This window comes from Chenopodium album, chromosome 9, assembly GCF_948465745.1.
Source record: "Chenopodium album chromosome 9, dcCheAlbu1.1, whole genome shotgun sequence".
Taxonomy (NCBI): domain Eukaryota; kingdom Viridiplantae; phylum Streptophyta; class Magnoliopsida; order Caryophyllales; family Amaranthaceae; genus Chenopodium; species Chenopodium album.
Genome location: NC_137842.1, coordinates 63,969,429 through 63,988,276, shown reverse-complemented (window position 1 = coordinate 63,988,276; position 18,848 = coordinate 63,969,429). Strand labels below are relative to the sequence as shown.

Sequence of the window (18,848 nt, the reverse complement as noted above, 5' to 3'; positions counted from 1 at the left end):
TTTTTTTCTTCGTATAAGTGCATCAATTTCTCTGTTATTATAATTTTTGTTATAAATACTCCTAAGAGCAAGTTTAGCCCCAAGTCTTAAGACTTGAATGTGACATCATTTTTTATGGTCCCCATTGAAAATGATGTCATCAAATTCTTGTTAAGACTCACTAAGACTTACACAAATTTATCACTTTAGCCCTAAGACTTAAATATTCGACATATTAAATGTAGAAAAGTGTAAGAAAAAAAAAAAAAAAAAAGGATAATAACAATAAAAGTGAGGTGGGAGTAGTGGATCTCAATCTCAAGTCTTAAGTTAAGTCTTGAAATTTCAAGACTCAATTTGAGACTTGTTTGAGATTTTTGAAGAAAAATGGGAAAAGTCTTAAGCATAAGTCTTAAGACTTAAAATGATGATGTCACCCCAAGTCTTAAAACTTGGGGCTAAACTTGCTCTTATATTCTTAAACGTTTGACTCATTTTTTTATTTTTGAAGTGGTCAGAAAATTCGAGTTCTCATTTTTACTTTTACTTTACGTGGCAACTTTTCATACGGAGATAAATATTATTAGATGGAAGCTATCAGGAGTATAATTTACTCCAAAATATTTATCTATTTTTCATATGGCTAATATTGTGTTCTAGTACCTCCTGGAGGCTGGAGCATGCAGTGAGTGAATCGAAGCACATTATTGAACAAATCTATGGTTAAATTTAGAGACATGATCTACTAATTAGGAAGATAAATCATCATGAATTAAATTTTATACTTCTATTTTGAGGAAATTACACGAAATTTGATTGTACGGCATCGATGAAAAATCCAAACTACGAGTATTATTTTAAAAGTATGCCATGCCTTACTATTGATAAAAATTATATATTGAAACTCATTTCAACCATGTGATTTCATTATCATTTACCATTTTGATGGTGAGTAATATTATTTATAGTCCCAATATGTGTGCAGCCTTAGATCTCTCGATAACATGGAAAAATATACTCTGTTAAAATATTAGTTCCTATACACTCCAAAGCATGATTTGAATAAGTTTTTGATTATTTGATTTGTTCATATCAACTGTGTAAAAATTAATATTTCTAATTATAGATACACTTCTATTTTACTCCTATGTTACTTGGACTCGAATATCCATGCCTGACAATCTGACATGGAAGAATGTCTAAATGTCCAACTTGGCTATTTTGAGAAGGAAAAAAAATTCATGATTTTGAACTAAAAATGAAGTGTCCAAGTGTCTTACTCATGTCTGAGTGTCGAAAGTCTAACACGGGTATAAAGGTGAAATGAAGAGTCCATGTAGCATAGGCTTATTCCTTATGATAATTAGGACTACGTTTAACATTTTTCTTTATCTAAAATAGAGTTGATAAGCTTTCATATAAACTCTTCCGATCCCTAGGACAAGTTGCTCCCATAAGCTAGCTTACTTCTTGTGTTACTTCATGCTAGCTAAACACCTACACTCCATAACATAATCATTTCACAAATGCTTTTTAATTATTCTAATTTCCTATAATAAGTAATAACCCTTACTACTTGAGGAAATTTACCCTTTATTTGTTATTACAAAATAAAACTATCACCTTTTGGCTCTATTCTACTTCCCATAATAGAAAAAGGGTGGAACATTACATAAGAAAATCCTCAAGATTTTCCAGAATTTATTTTCCAGGTGTTTTCTTTTTCTTCTCCTTCTTTTCTTACTTTTTTTAAAAATAAGCATATCACAATTATTTTACTAAAAAGAATATACTAATTCAACTAACTATTCTGTTTTTTGAAGTATGAAATTTATGAAATTTCATGTTTTGTTCTCTTTTATTTTTACCATGTATTTTAGTCATACATGTAACTGTACAATTAGTGCAACCAATCAACAAGTTAATCAAATTAAGCCAGGTTTTCAAGCTACCCAAAAAGAATGGGATAATTTCAATGGAATGTTCTTAGTCTCAAAAAACTCCACATTTTCCTTTGGATTTTATACTAGTGTAGATGCACCATTTTTTGTCCTAGTAGTAATGCATGTATTTAGCTCCACAAATATATGGACCGCGAATAGAGGTGTTTTAGTTGATAATTCAGCTAAATTTGTACTTGACAAAAATGGAAATGCTTATTTACATAACACAACTTCTGTTGTTTGGTCTTCTAATACAACTGGCCTAGGAGTCAAAGTAATGGAGTTGATGGATAATGGAAATTTAGTCTTGCTTAGCAAAAATCAAACTGTTCTTTGGCAAAGTTTCGATTACCCTACTGATACACTTGTATTAGGCCAATCATTTTCCGAAAATATGAGACTTAAAAGTTTTCCTTATGAACTAAACCTGCATTATCATCTTATGTTTAAGTCTGGTGATCTGATTCTGTTTGCGGGTTATAGAACTCCACAAGTTTACTGGATCATGTCAAATGATACGCGAAAAGCTGTCTTAAAACCTGATGGGAAGGTCTCTTCTGCAACACTGATGGGAAACTCTTGGAATTTTTATGATCAGAGAGGTGGTTTAGTCTGGCAGTTCAACATCTCAGAGCAGTCTGATCCGAATGCATTATGGGCCGCGGTTTTAGGCTCAACTGGTACAATAGAGTTTTTCAATCTTCTGAAGGCAAAATCAGAAATTGCTGAGTCTTTTAAGATTCCTTCAGGTTCATGTACAACACCATCTTCTTGTTCGCCTTTTAAGTCCTGTTTTATGGAGAATTTATGTCAGTGTTCTGTAATGCTGTCATCTTTTAACGATTGCAAACCTCGAATTCCAGCCCTTTGTGATAATGCTACAGATAGTTTATCAGTTCGGCTTTTGGATGTAGGAACACGGTTTGATTATGTTGCTCTTGAGTTTACAAAACCACAGATGAAATCGAGTATTAGTGAATGCAAATCTGCTTGCCTTCAGAACTGTTCCTGTGTTACAATGTTTTATCAGAATGCTACTAGAAGTTGCTTCATGTTTGGCAATATAGGCAGTCTTCGACATCCTGGTGTAGGGGATGCTGGATATTATCTGTCCCTTAAGGTCTCCAATCAAGTCGATTATATCCATAAGGAATTTATTCCTGCAAGAGGAAATGGTTTTGATGTCAGGTCTACAATCATAATTGTTATCATAGCTATCGGAACTATATTGATTGTCTCAGGTCTCCTAGGATGTGGTTACTGGTACTATCGCGAAAAGAGTAGGTCATTTGTGTTAGAATCCTCAAGAGAAGCTCTAGAGGAGGACAACTTCTTCGATAACATCACAGGAGTGCCTGTTCGTTACAGTTATAATGATCTTGATGTTGCAACGAAAAACTTCAGTGTGAAGCTTGGTCAAGGGGGATTCGGGTCTGTTTACTTGGGGCTGTTAGATGAGGGGACTAAATTAGCTGTCAAAAAGCTCGAAGGTGTTGGGCAGGGGAAAAAGGAATTCAGGGCCGAGGTTAGCATCATTGGAAGTGTACATCATGTCCATTTAGTAAAGCTTAAGGGCTTCTGTGCTGAGGGAAGTCATCATAGACTACTTGTATACGAGTACATGGAAAACGGATCATTAGACCGGTGGATCTTTAACAAGAACAATGATCGAGGAAAAAACAAGTTAGATTGGGAGAGTAGGTTCAACATTGCTCTAGGGACAGCCAAAGGTTTGGCCTATCTGCACGATATGTGTGATGTTAAGATTATACATTGCGACATTAAGCCTGAAAACGTTCTCCTTGATGAAAATTTTGTTGCAAAAGTTTCTGATTTTGGTTTAGCAAAGCTTATGAACAAGGAGCAAAGTCATATAGTTACTACATTAAGAGGTACAAGGGGTTACTTAGCGCCTGAATGGATTACAAACTGCAGCATTTCTGAAAAAAGCGATGTTTATAGTTATGGTATGGTCTTGCTAGAGATAATTGGTGGTAGGAAGAATTATGATCCAGACCATGAAGTTAAGGAGAAAGCACACTTACCATCATACGCTTTCAAAATGATGGAACAAGGGAGTATGAATCTGATTTTGGACCCGAGACTGAAGGTAGAAGATCAGCAAGATGGAAGAGTGAACACTGCAATAAAAGTCGCTCTGTGGTGCATACAGGATGATAAGTCCCTTAGACCGTCTATGACTCGAGTTGTGCAAATGCTTGAAGGACTTTGCCCTGTGCCTCAGCCTCCGATCCCTTCTCAATCAGCCTCGCGGATCTTTACAGGTTTGGTAAGGAGTTCGGGTGTTAAAAGTCAGATCATGTCATGGCGCCGTGCTAGTTACAGTTCCACAGGTCGTTCATCTGTTTCTGCAGTCCAACTGTCAGGGCCAAGATAACCAAAATACTGCTGTTATTGTTATAGATTTTGCTTGCTCATTCTTGTGTAATCTTTTCTGGTATGTTGTAATGTCAAGTGATGATTATTAATTACAATGTATGAAATAAATTCATTTGTCCCATGAACTTGTAACATTTGTAAAATGTGTTGAAAACATTATTCAAACCTCAAAATTCTCCGCTTTCTGAAAATTCAGGGAAAAAAGAATTCACTTTGCATTCAATTTAGTCACTAGACATCCAGTCAAGTATTTGATATGTGGTCTTAATGAATTGTTCTTGATAATTTAATATTTTTTGACGGGTGGTCAAATATTACCATGAACATTAACACAAGATTTTCTTATAATATTTCAGTTTAATAATCAACCAAACATACTTTGCACGTATTTCCTGAGAAATTAAACTATACCGAACAAAGTATACTATTGTACATTTGTACGTTTATATTCAACTTTAAGACTAAAATTATAATCACTTTATCACTTGACTTTAGCTTACTCCCGACCAGCCAATATTTCGCCATAACTTTGCGGGTTTGCGCCAAAAATCTAGTCTATTTTTCATATTGTCCTTATTCAAGCGGAAATTATTCGTCCAACATAAACAACATCTAATTTGTCAAAAATTAAATTAAAAAATAATAAAACCTAAACATCTTATCTACATATCATAAGCACTAAATCAGCCTAGGCCTATTAAAATTGACTGATTTAGATCCAATTAAAGAGTGTGTGAAACTAGATAACTTGAGTTTGACGTGAACAAAATTAGTTTAATACAACCTAAAATTTTTAATTTCATTAATTACAATAACCCCACAAAATTTGATTTGCATTGCGTAGCCAAATCTTGATCAAATAGCTAATCACAAAGTCTTATATGTGGCTAGCCACACCGTGTGGCCAACCACTATAGGGGTTACTTTGCTAGTTTAATGGGGGTTACTTTATCAGTGTTAAAGGGGTTATTTCATCATTGTTATAGAGTCTCTCAGTTTGTGCTATAGGGTTACGTACTTCATCATTGTTATAGAGTTACTCAATCAATGTTATAGGGGTTACTTTAAATGGTCACACGGTGTGACCGGCCGCACACAACACGAGCTGCTAACTAATTATTCTTATCAACCACATCATCTTCCTAATTGGTGCCCCTCAAGTTTTGTCAAGAATTTTAAACGATGACATTGTTGGTGTGGCTATACCATGTTTTATTGGTTCGTTGTTAATTGTACAGTCGTAGTTACACCTATCAGATTAAAACTAAATTACTACGTATTTTTTATTGAAATCACACCCACTATACCACCTTGTTAATGAACACCATTTTATACTCGGTACACAATAAAATTAAAAAGTTACTCCAAAAAATTTATATTCATCTCATTCACCTTATTCTGGATACATATAGTCCATGTGACCATATAAGATTGGAAAATGTAAATTACATTATCTCTATGTCTCCATCAAACAAACATTATCTCTATGTCTGGTATTGATGTTAGTCTAATTGAAGATGTGACATTTTAGTGGTCCATGTGGTCATTTGTCAATTTTAATCGTCTTATATATATTACTTGAAACGTTATAAAAGAGCTAGAGTGTGACAAAATTGAAAATTACAAGGACTTGTAGTTTCTAGTACAAAATATAAGACGAGTACGTTGTATCAGATGAATTTGAAAACTGAATAATTAGTACTTGATATGAATATATATGATGGAGTAAAATTTATGATGTTACTTTTCAATATTTTAGTTCAGTTCACTTCAATAAATTTTGTTCAGTCCATTCATTTAATTTTCGTTAATCTTCAACTTTATAATTGACTCTATTATTCATTAATATCATTATTATCCACTTCGATTTAGTTTAGTCCAGCTCCATCCATTCAACTTCACTTCATTATTAGTTCATCACAATTAACATCTCTTTAGTTCAAAATGAAGAGCGTATTGTAAAAATTTGTTAGAAATATGATATATCGGAAAATATATGTGATATATTTTCCATATAGATATTGTTATGAGAATAATATATTTAGTATTATCTTATGTTAAGATATTATTTAGAGAATATATCATTAGGTTATATGGTATATCTTTTAGGAATATTGTTTCCTATCTTATGAGTGTAGGTTTTGTATAATACCTATTGATGAATAATAGACAAGCCATTCTATTCTCTATTTCTCTCTAATTTAGCAAAATTTCATCTTAAATAAGTACATTTAGTAGATCAATAGAAAAGGATTTTTTGTTTATTTATTTTAATAAAAATTTAACAATGGAAATATTGAAAGCTTAATGACTGGTTACATTTTATTTTATAAACTAAAGATCTGACGTCGCATTAATATTCTACTTCTTTCCTCACTACTACACATATTACATCCAATTCAAGCATGTCAATAGGATGTTCCGCGACGGTAAATCCAATCCCTAATTGATAGGGGATCTCTAACATGCTTGTTTACTCTCAAAATTTCTCTCTATTTACATATTATACATACAATATACGTAGTACATATTTATATACAAAAAGCTAGTAAATCACGATATCAAACGATCCAAAGTCCAAAATGATACACCTTCAATTCATGATCATATAACACCCTTGATATTTAATTCATACCCTTGTAGGAGACTGATAATGTAGTCCTTCCATATAAGATGGTGATGATGAAATTGGACTGCCAACATTATTGTCTTGCTTTTCTTCCTCTCCTACTTCTTCCTCCACATCCCATAGGAATTTTGCATATGTAGCATGAATATAACTGAGGCATGCATCAATTATAACATACACACAAATTAACATCTCATATGTATGTATGTATGTACATATATGTCCGAATTTAGTTATCATGTTACTAGCTTATATTACACTATCAGTGTGACAGTTATTATTCACGTGTTTGTAAGTACTTAGTTAGCTTACCAATTTTCCGGAGCAGCTTTAATTGCTTGATCAAAATAGCTCTCCGCCAGCTCACCATCCCTCCGGTACTCCCAAATGATATCAGCATACATGGAAAGCGTGTTTGCGTCACTAGGGTTAGCCAGAATGGCTCTTCCACAATATTCCTCTGCCTTGGCTAAATCTCCACGTACCTAGCCAATCATTTAGCTGAGTCTATTTAAAATTTGAAAGGCATTTACGAGTATGTAATAAGTCAAAGAAGTTCGTTGTTACCTCATGAAGTCATAATTAAAGCATGGCACAACATAATATGATCCGTAGTACTGATGTTTTATAATTTAGACGGTGATTAATTTGCACATACGTACACAAATAACACGTACAATCTAAGTATAACTAGCAATCGATACTAACGGTGAACCATACGAGCTTGCAAAGAGACCAATCAAATATACATATATAGCTAACCGTCAACAGTTGATTCTACCAACAAATAAAGATTAAAATTTATTGAACTGAATTTTAAACCTAAAAATAAAGAAGCAAATGAAGGGGAAGGACATCATGGCTCATGCACACAGCACAATCATTTAATTAGTGAACATTATTAATAGTGAAAATAAACAGGATAATTCATAAAATACGAGCAATACAATTTCTTAATTGGTTATAAATCAATATTTTAATTTTGCTCTTTTTCAATTCTAAATTTGGAGTATTATTTTGTCTACTTCTAAATCTTAGTATGCTTACTAAGTTGTCTTTATTAGGCGCTGGACTTGCATTATCATAATCATATCAAACAAAAAGTTTCTAGTTTCTAACTTTCTACATACTTCGTACATAATTAATATTTTGTTTTCTTTATCATTATTAAGATTCCTGAAAACTAAAACCTGTTTTGCCACATTTAAAAAAAATATTTAGCATCGGTAAATCCGTCATATAAATTCATCCTTTTGTTTATGGTTAAGAGTAAACTATATTTTGTAATAATATAAGATTAATTAATAAATGTATGACAAAATAACGTTACAAAATTATAATTAATGCTTGTTTATGCTTAGTATGGTGTACTTTATTTTAAACTCTTTATACTTATTGAGCCCCACAAAGCAACATATAACATTTTGATGATATAGTGTTATAAAAAATAAAAATAAATTAAAAAAAAAAAAAGTTTTGACTCATTTATGCTATATCATCAATGTACCCAAATATATATTAATGATTTATGCTTGTATAATGGTATTTTATAAAGGGTAATGCTATATGCAGCTCGCATTTAATATACTTCCTTTTTTACTATTAAGTTTGGAATTTATCGGCAATTCACGAGTAAATTGGTGTAATAAATGTTTATTTATTGTCAACTCTTTTCATTTTTAGCTTTTTATATGCAGCCCTAAAAGCTGCATCTATCCTTTTCCTTTTATAAAAATGTGATTACCTAAAAGAATATATATTGAAGTTAGAACAACTTACATCTTTCAAGAACTTGGCATAATTACCAAGTAAGAGAGGATCTCCAGGATTAGCCTTGATCATCTTTTGATAATATGCTTCTATATTTCCATGCTCATTATTATTACTATTACTATTACTATTGTTATTAAACCCGGACCCACCCCCACCATACATTCCATTACCATCACCACCACCACCACCGTCGCTTCCACCACTATCCTCCGTCGAAACCTCCTCATCGAGACGTGAGCTCGAGAACATCCTTTGCAACGGTGTTGATTTAGGGTAGGGTGGGTCGTCGAGTTCATGCTCATAGGGGGTGCATGTAGTACCTCTTCTAAAATGGTTATTGTAAGTACCACCATTAGTGTTAGTGTTGGGGTTGAGGTTGGGAGAAGATGAGGGGGAAGACGGCGGCGTTCGGGTGGAGATAGAGTTGGTTCTAGAAAGACATGGTGGTGTTTGTGGTTCATTGATGCTGTTAGGAGAAGAGTTGGAGTTGTTGTAGTAAGATGGAATCCATGATTTTAAGATAGGGGTTGATGAACTCCTTAATAACATTTTTATTATTGTTCCTTAGGTTATTTGCTTAAATTATTCTTTTGTCTTAGAGGTTTTATTTTAAGGGAGTAGTTGAGTTGAGTATTGAAGGGGAGTGAAGTGAGTGAGAGTAGAAGTGAGAACTCACACTTATATATACTCTAATTAAGTGGCTAGTTACAGAGGGGACCTTTCACCAGGGTCATTTGGGGCCCAATTCTCATTGTAATTAATTAGTTAATGAACTAAAACAATCTATCTACTTATAAAATATTAGAGTATAGTGATTAGTTTTAAGCAAGAGGTTAAATATTTAAATCTTGGCTCCTCTAATGCTTTCGGCCAAGATTTGTCACTGTCTAGTTGTATAGTTCTATTAATCTATGTATAAAAAATATCTAGTGTAATTATTGTACGGTTGGTATATACGTAGTATGATACAACAACAATTACATATCAAGTGATGAAATAACATATAATAATATTCTTTGTAACTACATTAAAATTTATTTTTCTTATATTATGACAATGTTAATATACAAGTGTATTCTACTTCTATTCCACTTCTATTTCTTATTTTCTTATATGTGTTTTACTGTTTTATATAGATGCGTAACAAGAGTATGACATTATTAATTTATTATGTGTCTTCCGTTTATCAAACTTGTTCAACTTTTCTTAATTTTATTTGCGTTACTTTTCTTTCCAAAAAATACACATTTTTTCACACTCTTAGCTAAGGTGACTAATAATGGGTCGAGTTAGTACGGACCGAAGTCCAGCTCTGACATAGTAGATTAATTGTGGGACAAAAAAACACAGACTCTACAATATCGATCAACCTGGCCTCAAGCCCCTAACACAGTTATACGTACAATTTTATCATGACTTTGCATTACGTGGATGCTTATGGCATGTCCATGCATTATATGGGTGTTGGTACATCTAAATAGTTGGGTAAATGTGCATTAAATTGCCTAGTCCACGTTCAACCTGCTTTAACTTGATTGAAATTGAGTTTTATCTAAAGTCAAGTTCGTTTTAATAAAAAAAGATCAGCTCGTTATACTTGCTTGTATGTTTTAAAAGATCTCAAATAAGAACTCTTTTCTTCTAAAACTAGTTTAACTGCATGTACAAGGTAGGTCAAAGCCTTAAAAAATTTACGAGTTTTTGGGTATGAGGATGATACCTGATGTCGTTCACAATAAAAACTATAATGAATGGAGGAATTCTCTGCCTCCAATAATTTAAGTCATAAATGACTCTAATGACACGCCGTGAGAATTTTTTTTATGTGAGAACACTCTTTATAATATGTTCTAAATTTTTACTCGTATGTTCTAAATTTTTAATCTAATGTTCTAAACTTTTCCTTAGGTGTTCTAAATTAAATCAAGTGTTCTAATTTAGTATTCACATGTTCAAAACCATAAATTAGTTAAGTTTGATGTCATAAATTTTAAATAACTTGTTCCAAAATTTTAATTTATATGTTCTAAATTTAAAACGTGTGTTTAAAGATTTTTAATTATATGTTCTAGATTTTAAAGCGTATGTTCTATTTTTTACACGTATGTTCTAAATTCTTTACTCACACTTTCTATATTCTATATCAATTTGTTCTAAATTTTTATTCACATGTTCATAATCTTAAATCAGATGTTCTAAATTTTACTCATATGTTCATAATCTTTGATGCATTGCATTATTAATGTCATTAGCTAATTTTATAAATTTTTAATCACTTGTTCTGATTCTTAAATCAAATGTTCTAAACACACACACACACATGGTGTCACACATATATATATGGTGTTATATGATTACCAATAAATAATTATTCTACGTATTAATACCAACAAAACATTTTTGCATCCGTTGATACTGCTTAATAAGTACGAAGTATTTTGGTATCATGATAGTACCATCTAAAGAATAATTAAATATCAATATGGGTTATTGGTGTCATTCATAACTCTAATTATTATACTCCATAGGTAGAGAATTGATTTTATGAATGAATGATGTAAACGTTGGATAAAATCTCTTCTGTACACTAAGGTGTATTGCTCGGGGTTTTAGGCTTAAGTAGGAGTCACAATAATAGTTGAATAGCACTTCAAGACTGCCAATAAAATTGAGAAACGTTTAGTAAAATATCTAGCAAACTCATCACTCATTGGCCCTTACAATTAAGATAAATTCATCCATGGTAGGTTTGTGATTATGTTTATCATAAAAAGTCTAACTCGGCATGTAGCTTCCAAATTATCAGTAAATATCATGTCATTATCTTAAACCATATGCTAAAAAATAAAATTAAAATAAAATAACAATGAATGATACAAATTTTTAATGAACTTTAGATATAATCCTTATCATACATGCAAATGTATCTAAAACTAGGAAGACACAAGGCAAGAAATTGCTCAGTAAGCTGTAACTTAGGCATTACAATAGTTGTTCAATAATACTCAAAGGCAATGTTCGATAAAACATAGTTATGATAGTAGTTTTTTATTTAAGTGAAGTATTAATTGTTATACATTAGCCATCAAATAGTTGTTAGTTGTGAAGAATATATAACCGGTTAAATAATTATTGACAAGATGTAATATGTGAAACTAGATATCTTTTAAAAATATAAAAGATATCAACAATAACTTTTGATTTTCAAATCTTATATACTATGTAGGTTTAATTAACTTTTGATGAAAGTTGCAACCACCGGATCATTACATTATAAATACTAAGATTCTTTCAGTAGGTTAAACCACTAAAAATTACTCAAAAGCCAAGCTAAACACATCACAAAGTATGCACAATATAGTTGATAAACATTACACATAATAACCTAGAGCCGGATACGGTCTAAAATATCTAGCAAACTCATTTCCCATTGGCCATTACTTGAGCAAATTAAATTGTAGATTGTTAAGTTTGAGATTATTTCTTAATCACCTTTATCCTAAAACTGTTTATGTAAGTTCCAAATTTACATGAATAGTCAAGTCTTTTATCATGTCATTATCTTAAACCATATGCTAAAACAGCAACTAGTCTGCTAATCAAACAAAAGATTGCGCCAAGTGCTAACGAGCTAACCGTGCAATTGAATCAAAGGTTTGTCACAAAGTGATGGGGTTACCTTTTTTTGATGGTTCAGTGTCCATTTCTACTACCTACTATTATGTTTAGGCTGAATTGAACCGTCCATTTTATAACATAGTAACAATGTTACAGGAATATAACTTATATAAGAACATAATTTCATTTATTGTACTTACTTAGATGTTGATTTGTAGGTCCATATTTCACGTGATTTAGGTAGATTGTAGACGTTTGTGCTTTCATGGGGTCATTAATTCATCTTGTCCACTTTTTTATGCTCTGATTGAAGTTGTTTGTGCACACTTTTGTAGCATTTCTTACATAGACCCGAGTGTAGAATAGAGTTTTAAACGCTAGATACAGAGTACTAATAGTGATTGTTCTAGAAGTGTTTTACATTAGGAATTTAACATAGTACTAATAACAATTATCCAAACTTTCCACTTCATTAACATGTTAAAGTAAGAACACTTAACGACACTTGATAGGAAGGAATGCATGTTCAATCCTCCCCATAACAATAATTAGGAAACCGGAACTTAACCACCCAAAACTGATATCCAAATCTAATTTAGCCTAAAGACTAAACTGGGTGGAACGCCCAAAAAAAAAAAAAAAAGCCTATGGCTCGGGCCAGCTCTAGCCATGACAACCTAGCCCGAAAAATGAATGAGCATGGGTAGATACGACTAGAAGTTATTGCGTATGCCAAGCCATGGGTCGGTCAATCTTGGGGCACATTTAAAAAAAAATATTAGCTCTATGCCCTGAACAATGCGACTATGACAAAACACACACACACACACAACAAAAAAAAAAAAAGCGTATGCCAAGCCATGGGTCGGTCAAGCTTGGGGCACATTTAAAAAAAAAATAAAAATATTAGCTCTATGCCCTGAACAATGCGACTATGACAAAACACACACACACACAACAACAACAACAACAACAACAACAACAACAAAAAAAAAAGTTGAAATTTTCCCTTTTCTTGAAAAAATGGACACATGAAAATAATTTTAGTAAATACAGTACTAGTACTTTTTCATGCTCATAAGCGACGTTGCTTCTTGTTTGTAAAATTCTAAGCAGCACATATAAATTGAGGAATTATCATTTACTGCGTCCTACTATTGTACACAACTGGAGAGTTTTCTGAATTTTTCAGTATTGAACATATTTGTCTTGAGAGTTTTCTAATTTGACTTAATACTAAACATGGAGATTGTGGTACCAGTTAGTGGATGTACTGAGTTTTATGCATATAATCTAAAACATAGGCCCATTGGCCCCGTAAAATAAGAGCTCCTTACATGTTCAGAGTTCTGATCGAGTCGAAATTGACAGAAAGTTCGATTTTTTTCATGTAGTCGTGTGAGGCTTGGTGGGGTGTAAGATCATTATATATACAATGAAGGTGGAGGGATTTGGTACCAAGGACCTAATCTACTCGACTACTTAGGAGTTATGACCACAATTTAACCACTATGCATGACCTCATTGGTGGATTGTAACCTTGGCGAAGCGTTGAGGCTATGGTTCGTAACTTGGCAAGAATGAATCACATACACAATCACCTAAACCAGACAAGAATTGCACCCGACTTGAGGTAACTTGATTTTAACTCAAGGCAAACAGAAACATAGTACCGTACATTGATTCAACTTAATATTAGTCTAACTTATATAACCAGCAAGAGCCTACAAGGTTTTGCCACTGCAGACCTGCAGTAGTAATAACTAAAACTTGGACTTTTGATTCACTCTTATCAGACCAATTCTTGAAGAAATTACCAGAAACAGAATCATTGGACTAATGAACTCAACTCAATCATATGAGCTTTCGGAATGAAAAGGCTAATACATATCATATATAAATAATTCTACTAACGCATTTAGCACAGCAATATTTGTTTCAAAATAAGTTCAAGCAGCACAAGGTGTGACTATGATGAACTTTTTCGGTTATTTAAGCAGACAAAAGTGATGCAAGGGTATATATATACAGCTGAATAACTAAAGCACTCCTACAGAAGACCCCGAAAATAAAAACCTTGCAAAACACATGCAACTCAGAACTTCAGAAGAGAAAGAAGGAGCACAATGAATCATTGTCAAGCAGTGTTGAGATACCAGCATTATGTCCTTTGTCTCCTTGCAATTTTACCAGTGAATGCACCATTTCATATCCTTTACTTAAGTTGATAGAAAATGGTTTACATACATGAATTAGTACTATAAGATAAATAGGACATGGACTAATGTGAAATTTCACGAGAAAATTTGAAAGCTCAGGCAGGGCTCCATCCAACTGTCAAATATCAAAATTCCCTATCACAGTTTCTCCTATAGGGTAATAGAGCTGCTATATCAAAATTGTTGCTTGATTAATTGATGACTGAAAAGAAATTTATAGTTTCATACCAACTTAAATATATCCCCTGGATGATGAATTATTCTATTTCTCTATCACAACCTTCTTCATGCACAGCAGCATGGGTGTAATTTTACATCTTCACTACACTAATAGAAACATGCAGACAGAGTAGAATAGACAGAAGAACCATCATGAGTATATAAATTATATGTATCTTTAGTGCTATTCTAAGCTAAGACTATGTACACACAAAATTGCTTACACAGTCACTTTCTAAAACGATCTTTCTTGTTCCCTCGTCCTGAATTTGTCCTATCCATAGCAGATGCCCAAAAGAACAGCGAAATCCAGAAAAAAACTGCAAAAAATATTTGCAATTTGTCCCAAAGCCTAGAAAAAGTAGCTGCAACACCTGAATCAAGGAAAACTTTAGATTATGCCAAAATCTTGTTTTTAGATGCATCATCAAAATATCATGAACTTATTAAGTCATATGGCTTTCTTATGGTTAATAGGAACAATAAAGCCATAAAGGTTACTCAAAAGGGTGTTTTAATCTTAATTTATTTCCTGGCAACCTCAAGAGGTAAGATCGAAAAAGTTTTACACAAGTAGGTATATCATACCAAACAGTTCCAACCTTGAAATAAAGCCCACAACACATTTCAGCAACGAAACAGGGGTGATTGGGTGAAGAAGCTTGCTACTATGTGGATTGCGAGCAAATTCACAATTTATGTTGAAGTTAAACAAGGGTATTTTAGCACTAAAATCCACAATGAATGTTGTGGAGCCTTACGAGTCATTTCTATCCATAACATCCAAATTTGGAGATGGGATTATGAGAAGCTTCCATAGTAGAACATGATTAATTTTACAGAATCCAACAGATATGTTGATACTAGGATTGGTGATCGCCTCTGGATTACCTGTTTTCTTTGCTCGGGTATTAGCTCATTTCAATATACTCTCACATAGTCCGTGCAGCGCTACACCCCAATATACTATCCTAATATCCAGAAGTCAACTTCATGAGCATGTAAATACTTTTGACTCAACAATCTTTATTTATTTCTGTACTAATTTCTAATATGTTCTCATAAATGACACTATCTTTGGATGGGGAAATTCGGAGGGAAGTGTGGGATGGATTATCCTTTATTAAGTTAGCAAATGAAAGAGGTGACGGAAATGGTGAGGAGGGATTAGAACAACTTATGACTCCTCGGAGGGAAGTGTGGGATGGCTTTTCCTTAATTAAGTTAGCAAATGAAAGAGGTGACGGAAATGGTGGGGAGAAATTAGAAAAACTTATGACCCCTCATTCTTTAATAGGCCAGTCTTTCTGAAATTGAAGAGATTAAAAAGGAGGTTGGGATTATAATCCAAAAGTAAAAATGACTATAATTCCCTTACTAGGCACATCATCCCAGTGATCCCACCTATGACAGTAACCTAATTCTCTCTTCTCTCTCCTTTCCCTCTTCTTTCTTGAAAAAGGAAAATCCCTAACTTAATTTAGGGTTTTCATCTTTATCTCAATCACTCTCACTCTTTTGCATTTAAGGGTCTTTTATTCAACCAATATGATAATGTGCTACAATTACATGCATTTCTATCAATTTATTTGGTTCTGATCTTGTGTCAATTCAACTAAGGGCTTGTTCTAATTTATTGAACTGAACTGAGCTGAATTGATTGGAGCTGAGCTGAACTAAACTGAAAATATTATAAGAGAAGGAAATTAGGAACTGAACTGAACTAAACTTATTGGAGTCTGAAATTAAGCGGAAGAGAACAGGCCCTAAGTTGCGAATTCAATATTGTTGACAAATGAGACTCCAAAATAGTTTTGCTTAATCAAAATTGAACAAAGCCACAATCTGCCATCGACAGTAGATTTGCTGCCATGATTCTTTCGGTTTGCATTATTACAATGATCACTTTGCCTTTCTCTCTCTCCTTTTTTCAGTTTCTTCTGATAAGTTCCTTCCCCCTACCTTCTCCCCTCTTCTTTCTTATACTTAGCTCCTTCACCTCCCATCTCCTTCCTTTTTCTAAAGCTATCTATAGTAAGTTCAATGATAATCAAGTGAAAAGAACGCACCCTCAATGTGCCTTTCAATCGGAATATTAGTCACATACACCCTTATGAAATGTTTAGAATTAGTGGATGATCTTATACTTCAATCAATCCATATCCTTAATAATGAATGGTCAAACAATATGACACCATAAACTTATCTTAGAACATCATTTTCCCAAAAGAAAGAACAAGAATAAGCAAAACATCATTTCCAGTACTTTTTCAGATATCTACAAATTCATTGCCTAGTTTAATTCCAAGCAACTAAGAAACTTGCACCTTTTCAACAACCTAAAGATTAAATTTTTAACAGAAAAACACAACATTTAGCACAATTCCAACCAATGGAAATAACCCAAAAATACACAAATATTTACAATTACCAAACAAAAGAATTAACAACTCATTTGGTAGGTGGTAATAAATTATAATACTCGAACATAAAAAAAAAAAATGAACTTTCTGAAAATTGAAGTGAAGAAATTCATACCAGTGAAACGCTGGGGGTCTTTTCCGGGAGGCGAAGGAGGTGGGACCAAGCTAGACCGGAGAATCGGACGGTTGGGCTTTAACGGGGGCCCAGGAAATGAACGGTGGAGATGAATTGGGGAAGAAGGGCTACGATTAATTGAAGAATGAAAATGGGATGGTAAAGATAATAGTGAATTTCTGAAAATAGGGAAAAATACCCAGTTACTGTATAAACTTGTTGGAGAGAGAAAAGCCATGAATCTTCCTATGTTTGAGGAAGAATGACAAATTTGGGGAAGAAAGATCGATTTTTTAGGAAACTTTTTTCTTTTTTTTTTTTTTTTTTTTTTGTGGCACTAGTTTATTTTTGGTGTTAGATTTTTTGTTAGGTGGCAATTGTACTAATATGGGTAGGCTTTGGATGGTGAATTGGGCTAAGGTTGTGGAAATTTGAGTTGGGTTGTTTCATGTTATACACTTCTTAAGAAGACACCACTTTGGTGTAAGAAAGTACTTCAAAAGTTCAAATTGGGATGGTTGGACAAGTTTTGATCGGGTCTTAAGAGAAACAATTTTTTCTCTGAGTCATGCCCTTGTGTATCGTATCTTGGTTCATTTCGGATTTATTCTAGTCAATTTGGAGGTTAGGGTTAGATTTTGACATATGATATGGCTAATGGGTTATTCTATCTATTATCAAATTAAATTTATGATATACAATTAGGGAGTATTATCTTTGAAAGTAGGGCATAGGGGTTAATGGGTTATATATAATTCTTAGTACATATTTGAGTTTATTAAAATGTTACATGAAAAGTATAGTATTGAGTAGGCTAACCAAACCCAATTTAGAAATGAGTTTGACCACATGCTTTAGTTTCAATAGGGTTGCATCCTAAACCTAATTGGTATTAGAAGTAATAGCTTATATATCAGTCATTGTTCTTCTTCTTTTCAATGTGGCGATTCACATATGGTAATTATCTTCACAAAACATACAAAACCTAATTGGTATTAGAAGTAATAGCTTATATATCAGTCATTGTTCTTCTTCTTTTCAATGTGGCGATTCACATATGGTAATTATCTTCACAAAACATACAATAGTCCTACCTAATGTGGGGGGAGGGGGTTATGGATTTCATTTTGTTATGAGTAATTGTGTAATCAATCTTATATTCTTATGCTCGAAGTGTTTGACCTCCATGCATGCTAATCTTTCCTAGGTACATACACTTGTGAGTTGTGATTAGTATAATAAGTTGGAGATACCCTATTAAGGGGACACATTGCTAGCTTACAAAATTGTTTTGCATGATGCCTTGTTATATTTGAATAGCTAGATCCGCCACTGCATGTGAGCTAGGTTACGGATTAATGGGTTGCTTCTTAAAGCGGAAACACACACATACACACACAAAGTAGACCAATGTAAATCTTTTAAATTACTTTTATTTTTGTCTTTAAAAAAAAAAAAAAGAAAAAAAGAAAAAACTTGAGTCAATTAATCATGATTCCCACAAATAAGCCAGCCATTAAAATCAAAGTA

The 18,848-nt window shown here is 32.9% G+C and overlaps 1 protein-coding gene, 1 long non-coding RNA gene and 1 pseudogene across 2 annotated transcripts; 1 reads left to right on the top strand and 2 right to left on the bottom strand.

Moving 5' to 3' along the window:
• Window positions 1-1,848: 1,848 nt before the first annotated feature.
• LOC145557924 (G-type lectin S-receptor-like serine/threonine-protein kinase SD2-5 pseudogene) lies at window positions 1,849-4,320 on the top strand (annotated as a pseudogene).
• Window positions 4,321-6,572: 2,252 nt separating this feature from the next.
• Window positions 6,573-9,428, bottom strand: LOC145560138 (uncharacterized). The gene is made up of 3 exons (XM_081621398.1): window positions 8,731-9,428; window positions 7,264-7,436; window positions 6,573-7,102 (listed from the first exon to the last, which is right to left on the bottom strand). Exons 1-3 carry the CDS (start codon window positions 9,271-9,273, stop codon window positions 6,952-6,954), a joined length of 867 nt encoding a protein of 288 aa, XP_081477524.1. The 5' UTR covers window positions 9,274-9,428; the 3' UTR covers window positions 6,573-6,951.
• Window positions 9,429-14,733: 5,305 nt separating this feature from the next.
• On the bottom strand, window positions 14,734-17,800 carry LOC145560137 (uncharacterized). Its single transcript, XR_014093091.1, has 2 exons — window positions 17,319-17,800; window positions 14,734-15,154 (listed from the first exon to the last, which is right to left on the bottom strand). It is a non-coding gene; the product is annotated as an uncharacterized LOC145560137 (long non-coding RNA).
• Between the last annotated feature and the right edge of the window lie 1,048 nt (window positions 17,801-18,848).

What these genes read in the sequence shown, in the direction of transcription:
- LOC145560138 (XM_081621398.1), bottom strand. Translation starts at nt 9,273, where the DNA reads ATGTTATTAAGGAGTTCATCAACCCCTATCTTAAAATCATGGATTCCA. An exon ending in ATGCCAAGTTCTTGAAAGAT is followed by an intron (nt 7,437 to 8,730) that starts GTAAGTTGTTCT and finishes ATGATTGGCTAG; the next exon opens with GTACGTGGAGATTTAGCCAA. An exon ending in AAAGCTGCTCCGGAAAATTG is followed by an intron (nt 7,103 to 7,263) that starts GTAAGCTAACTA and finishes TGCATGCCTCAG; the next exon opens with TTATATTCATGCTACATATG.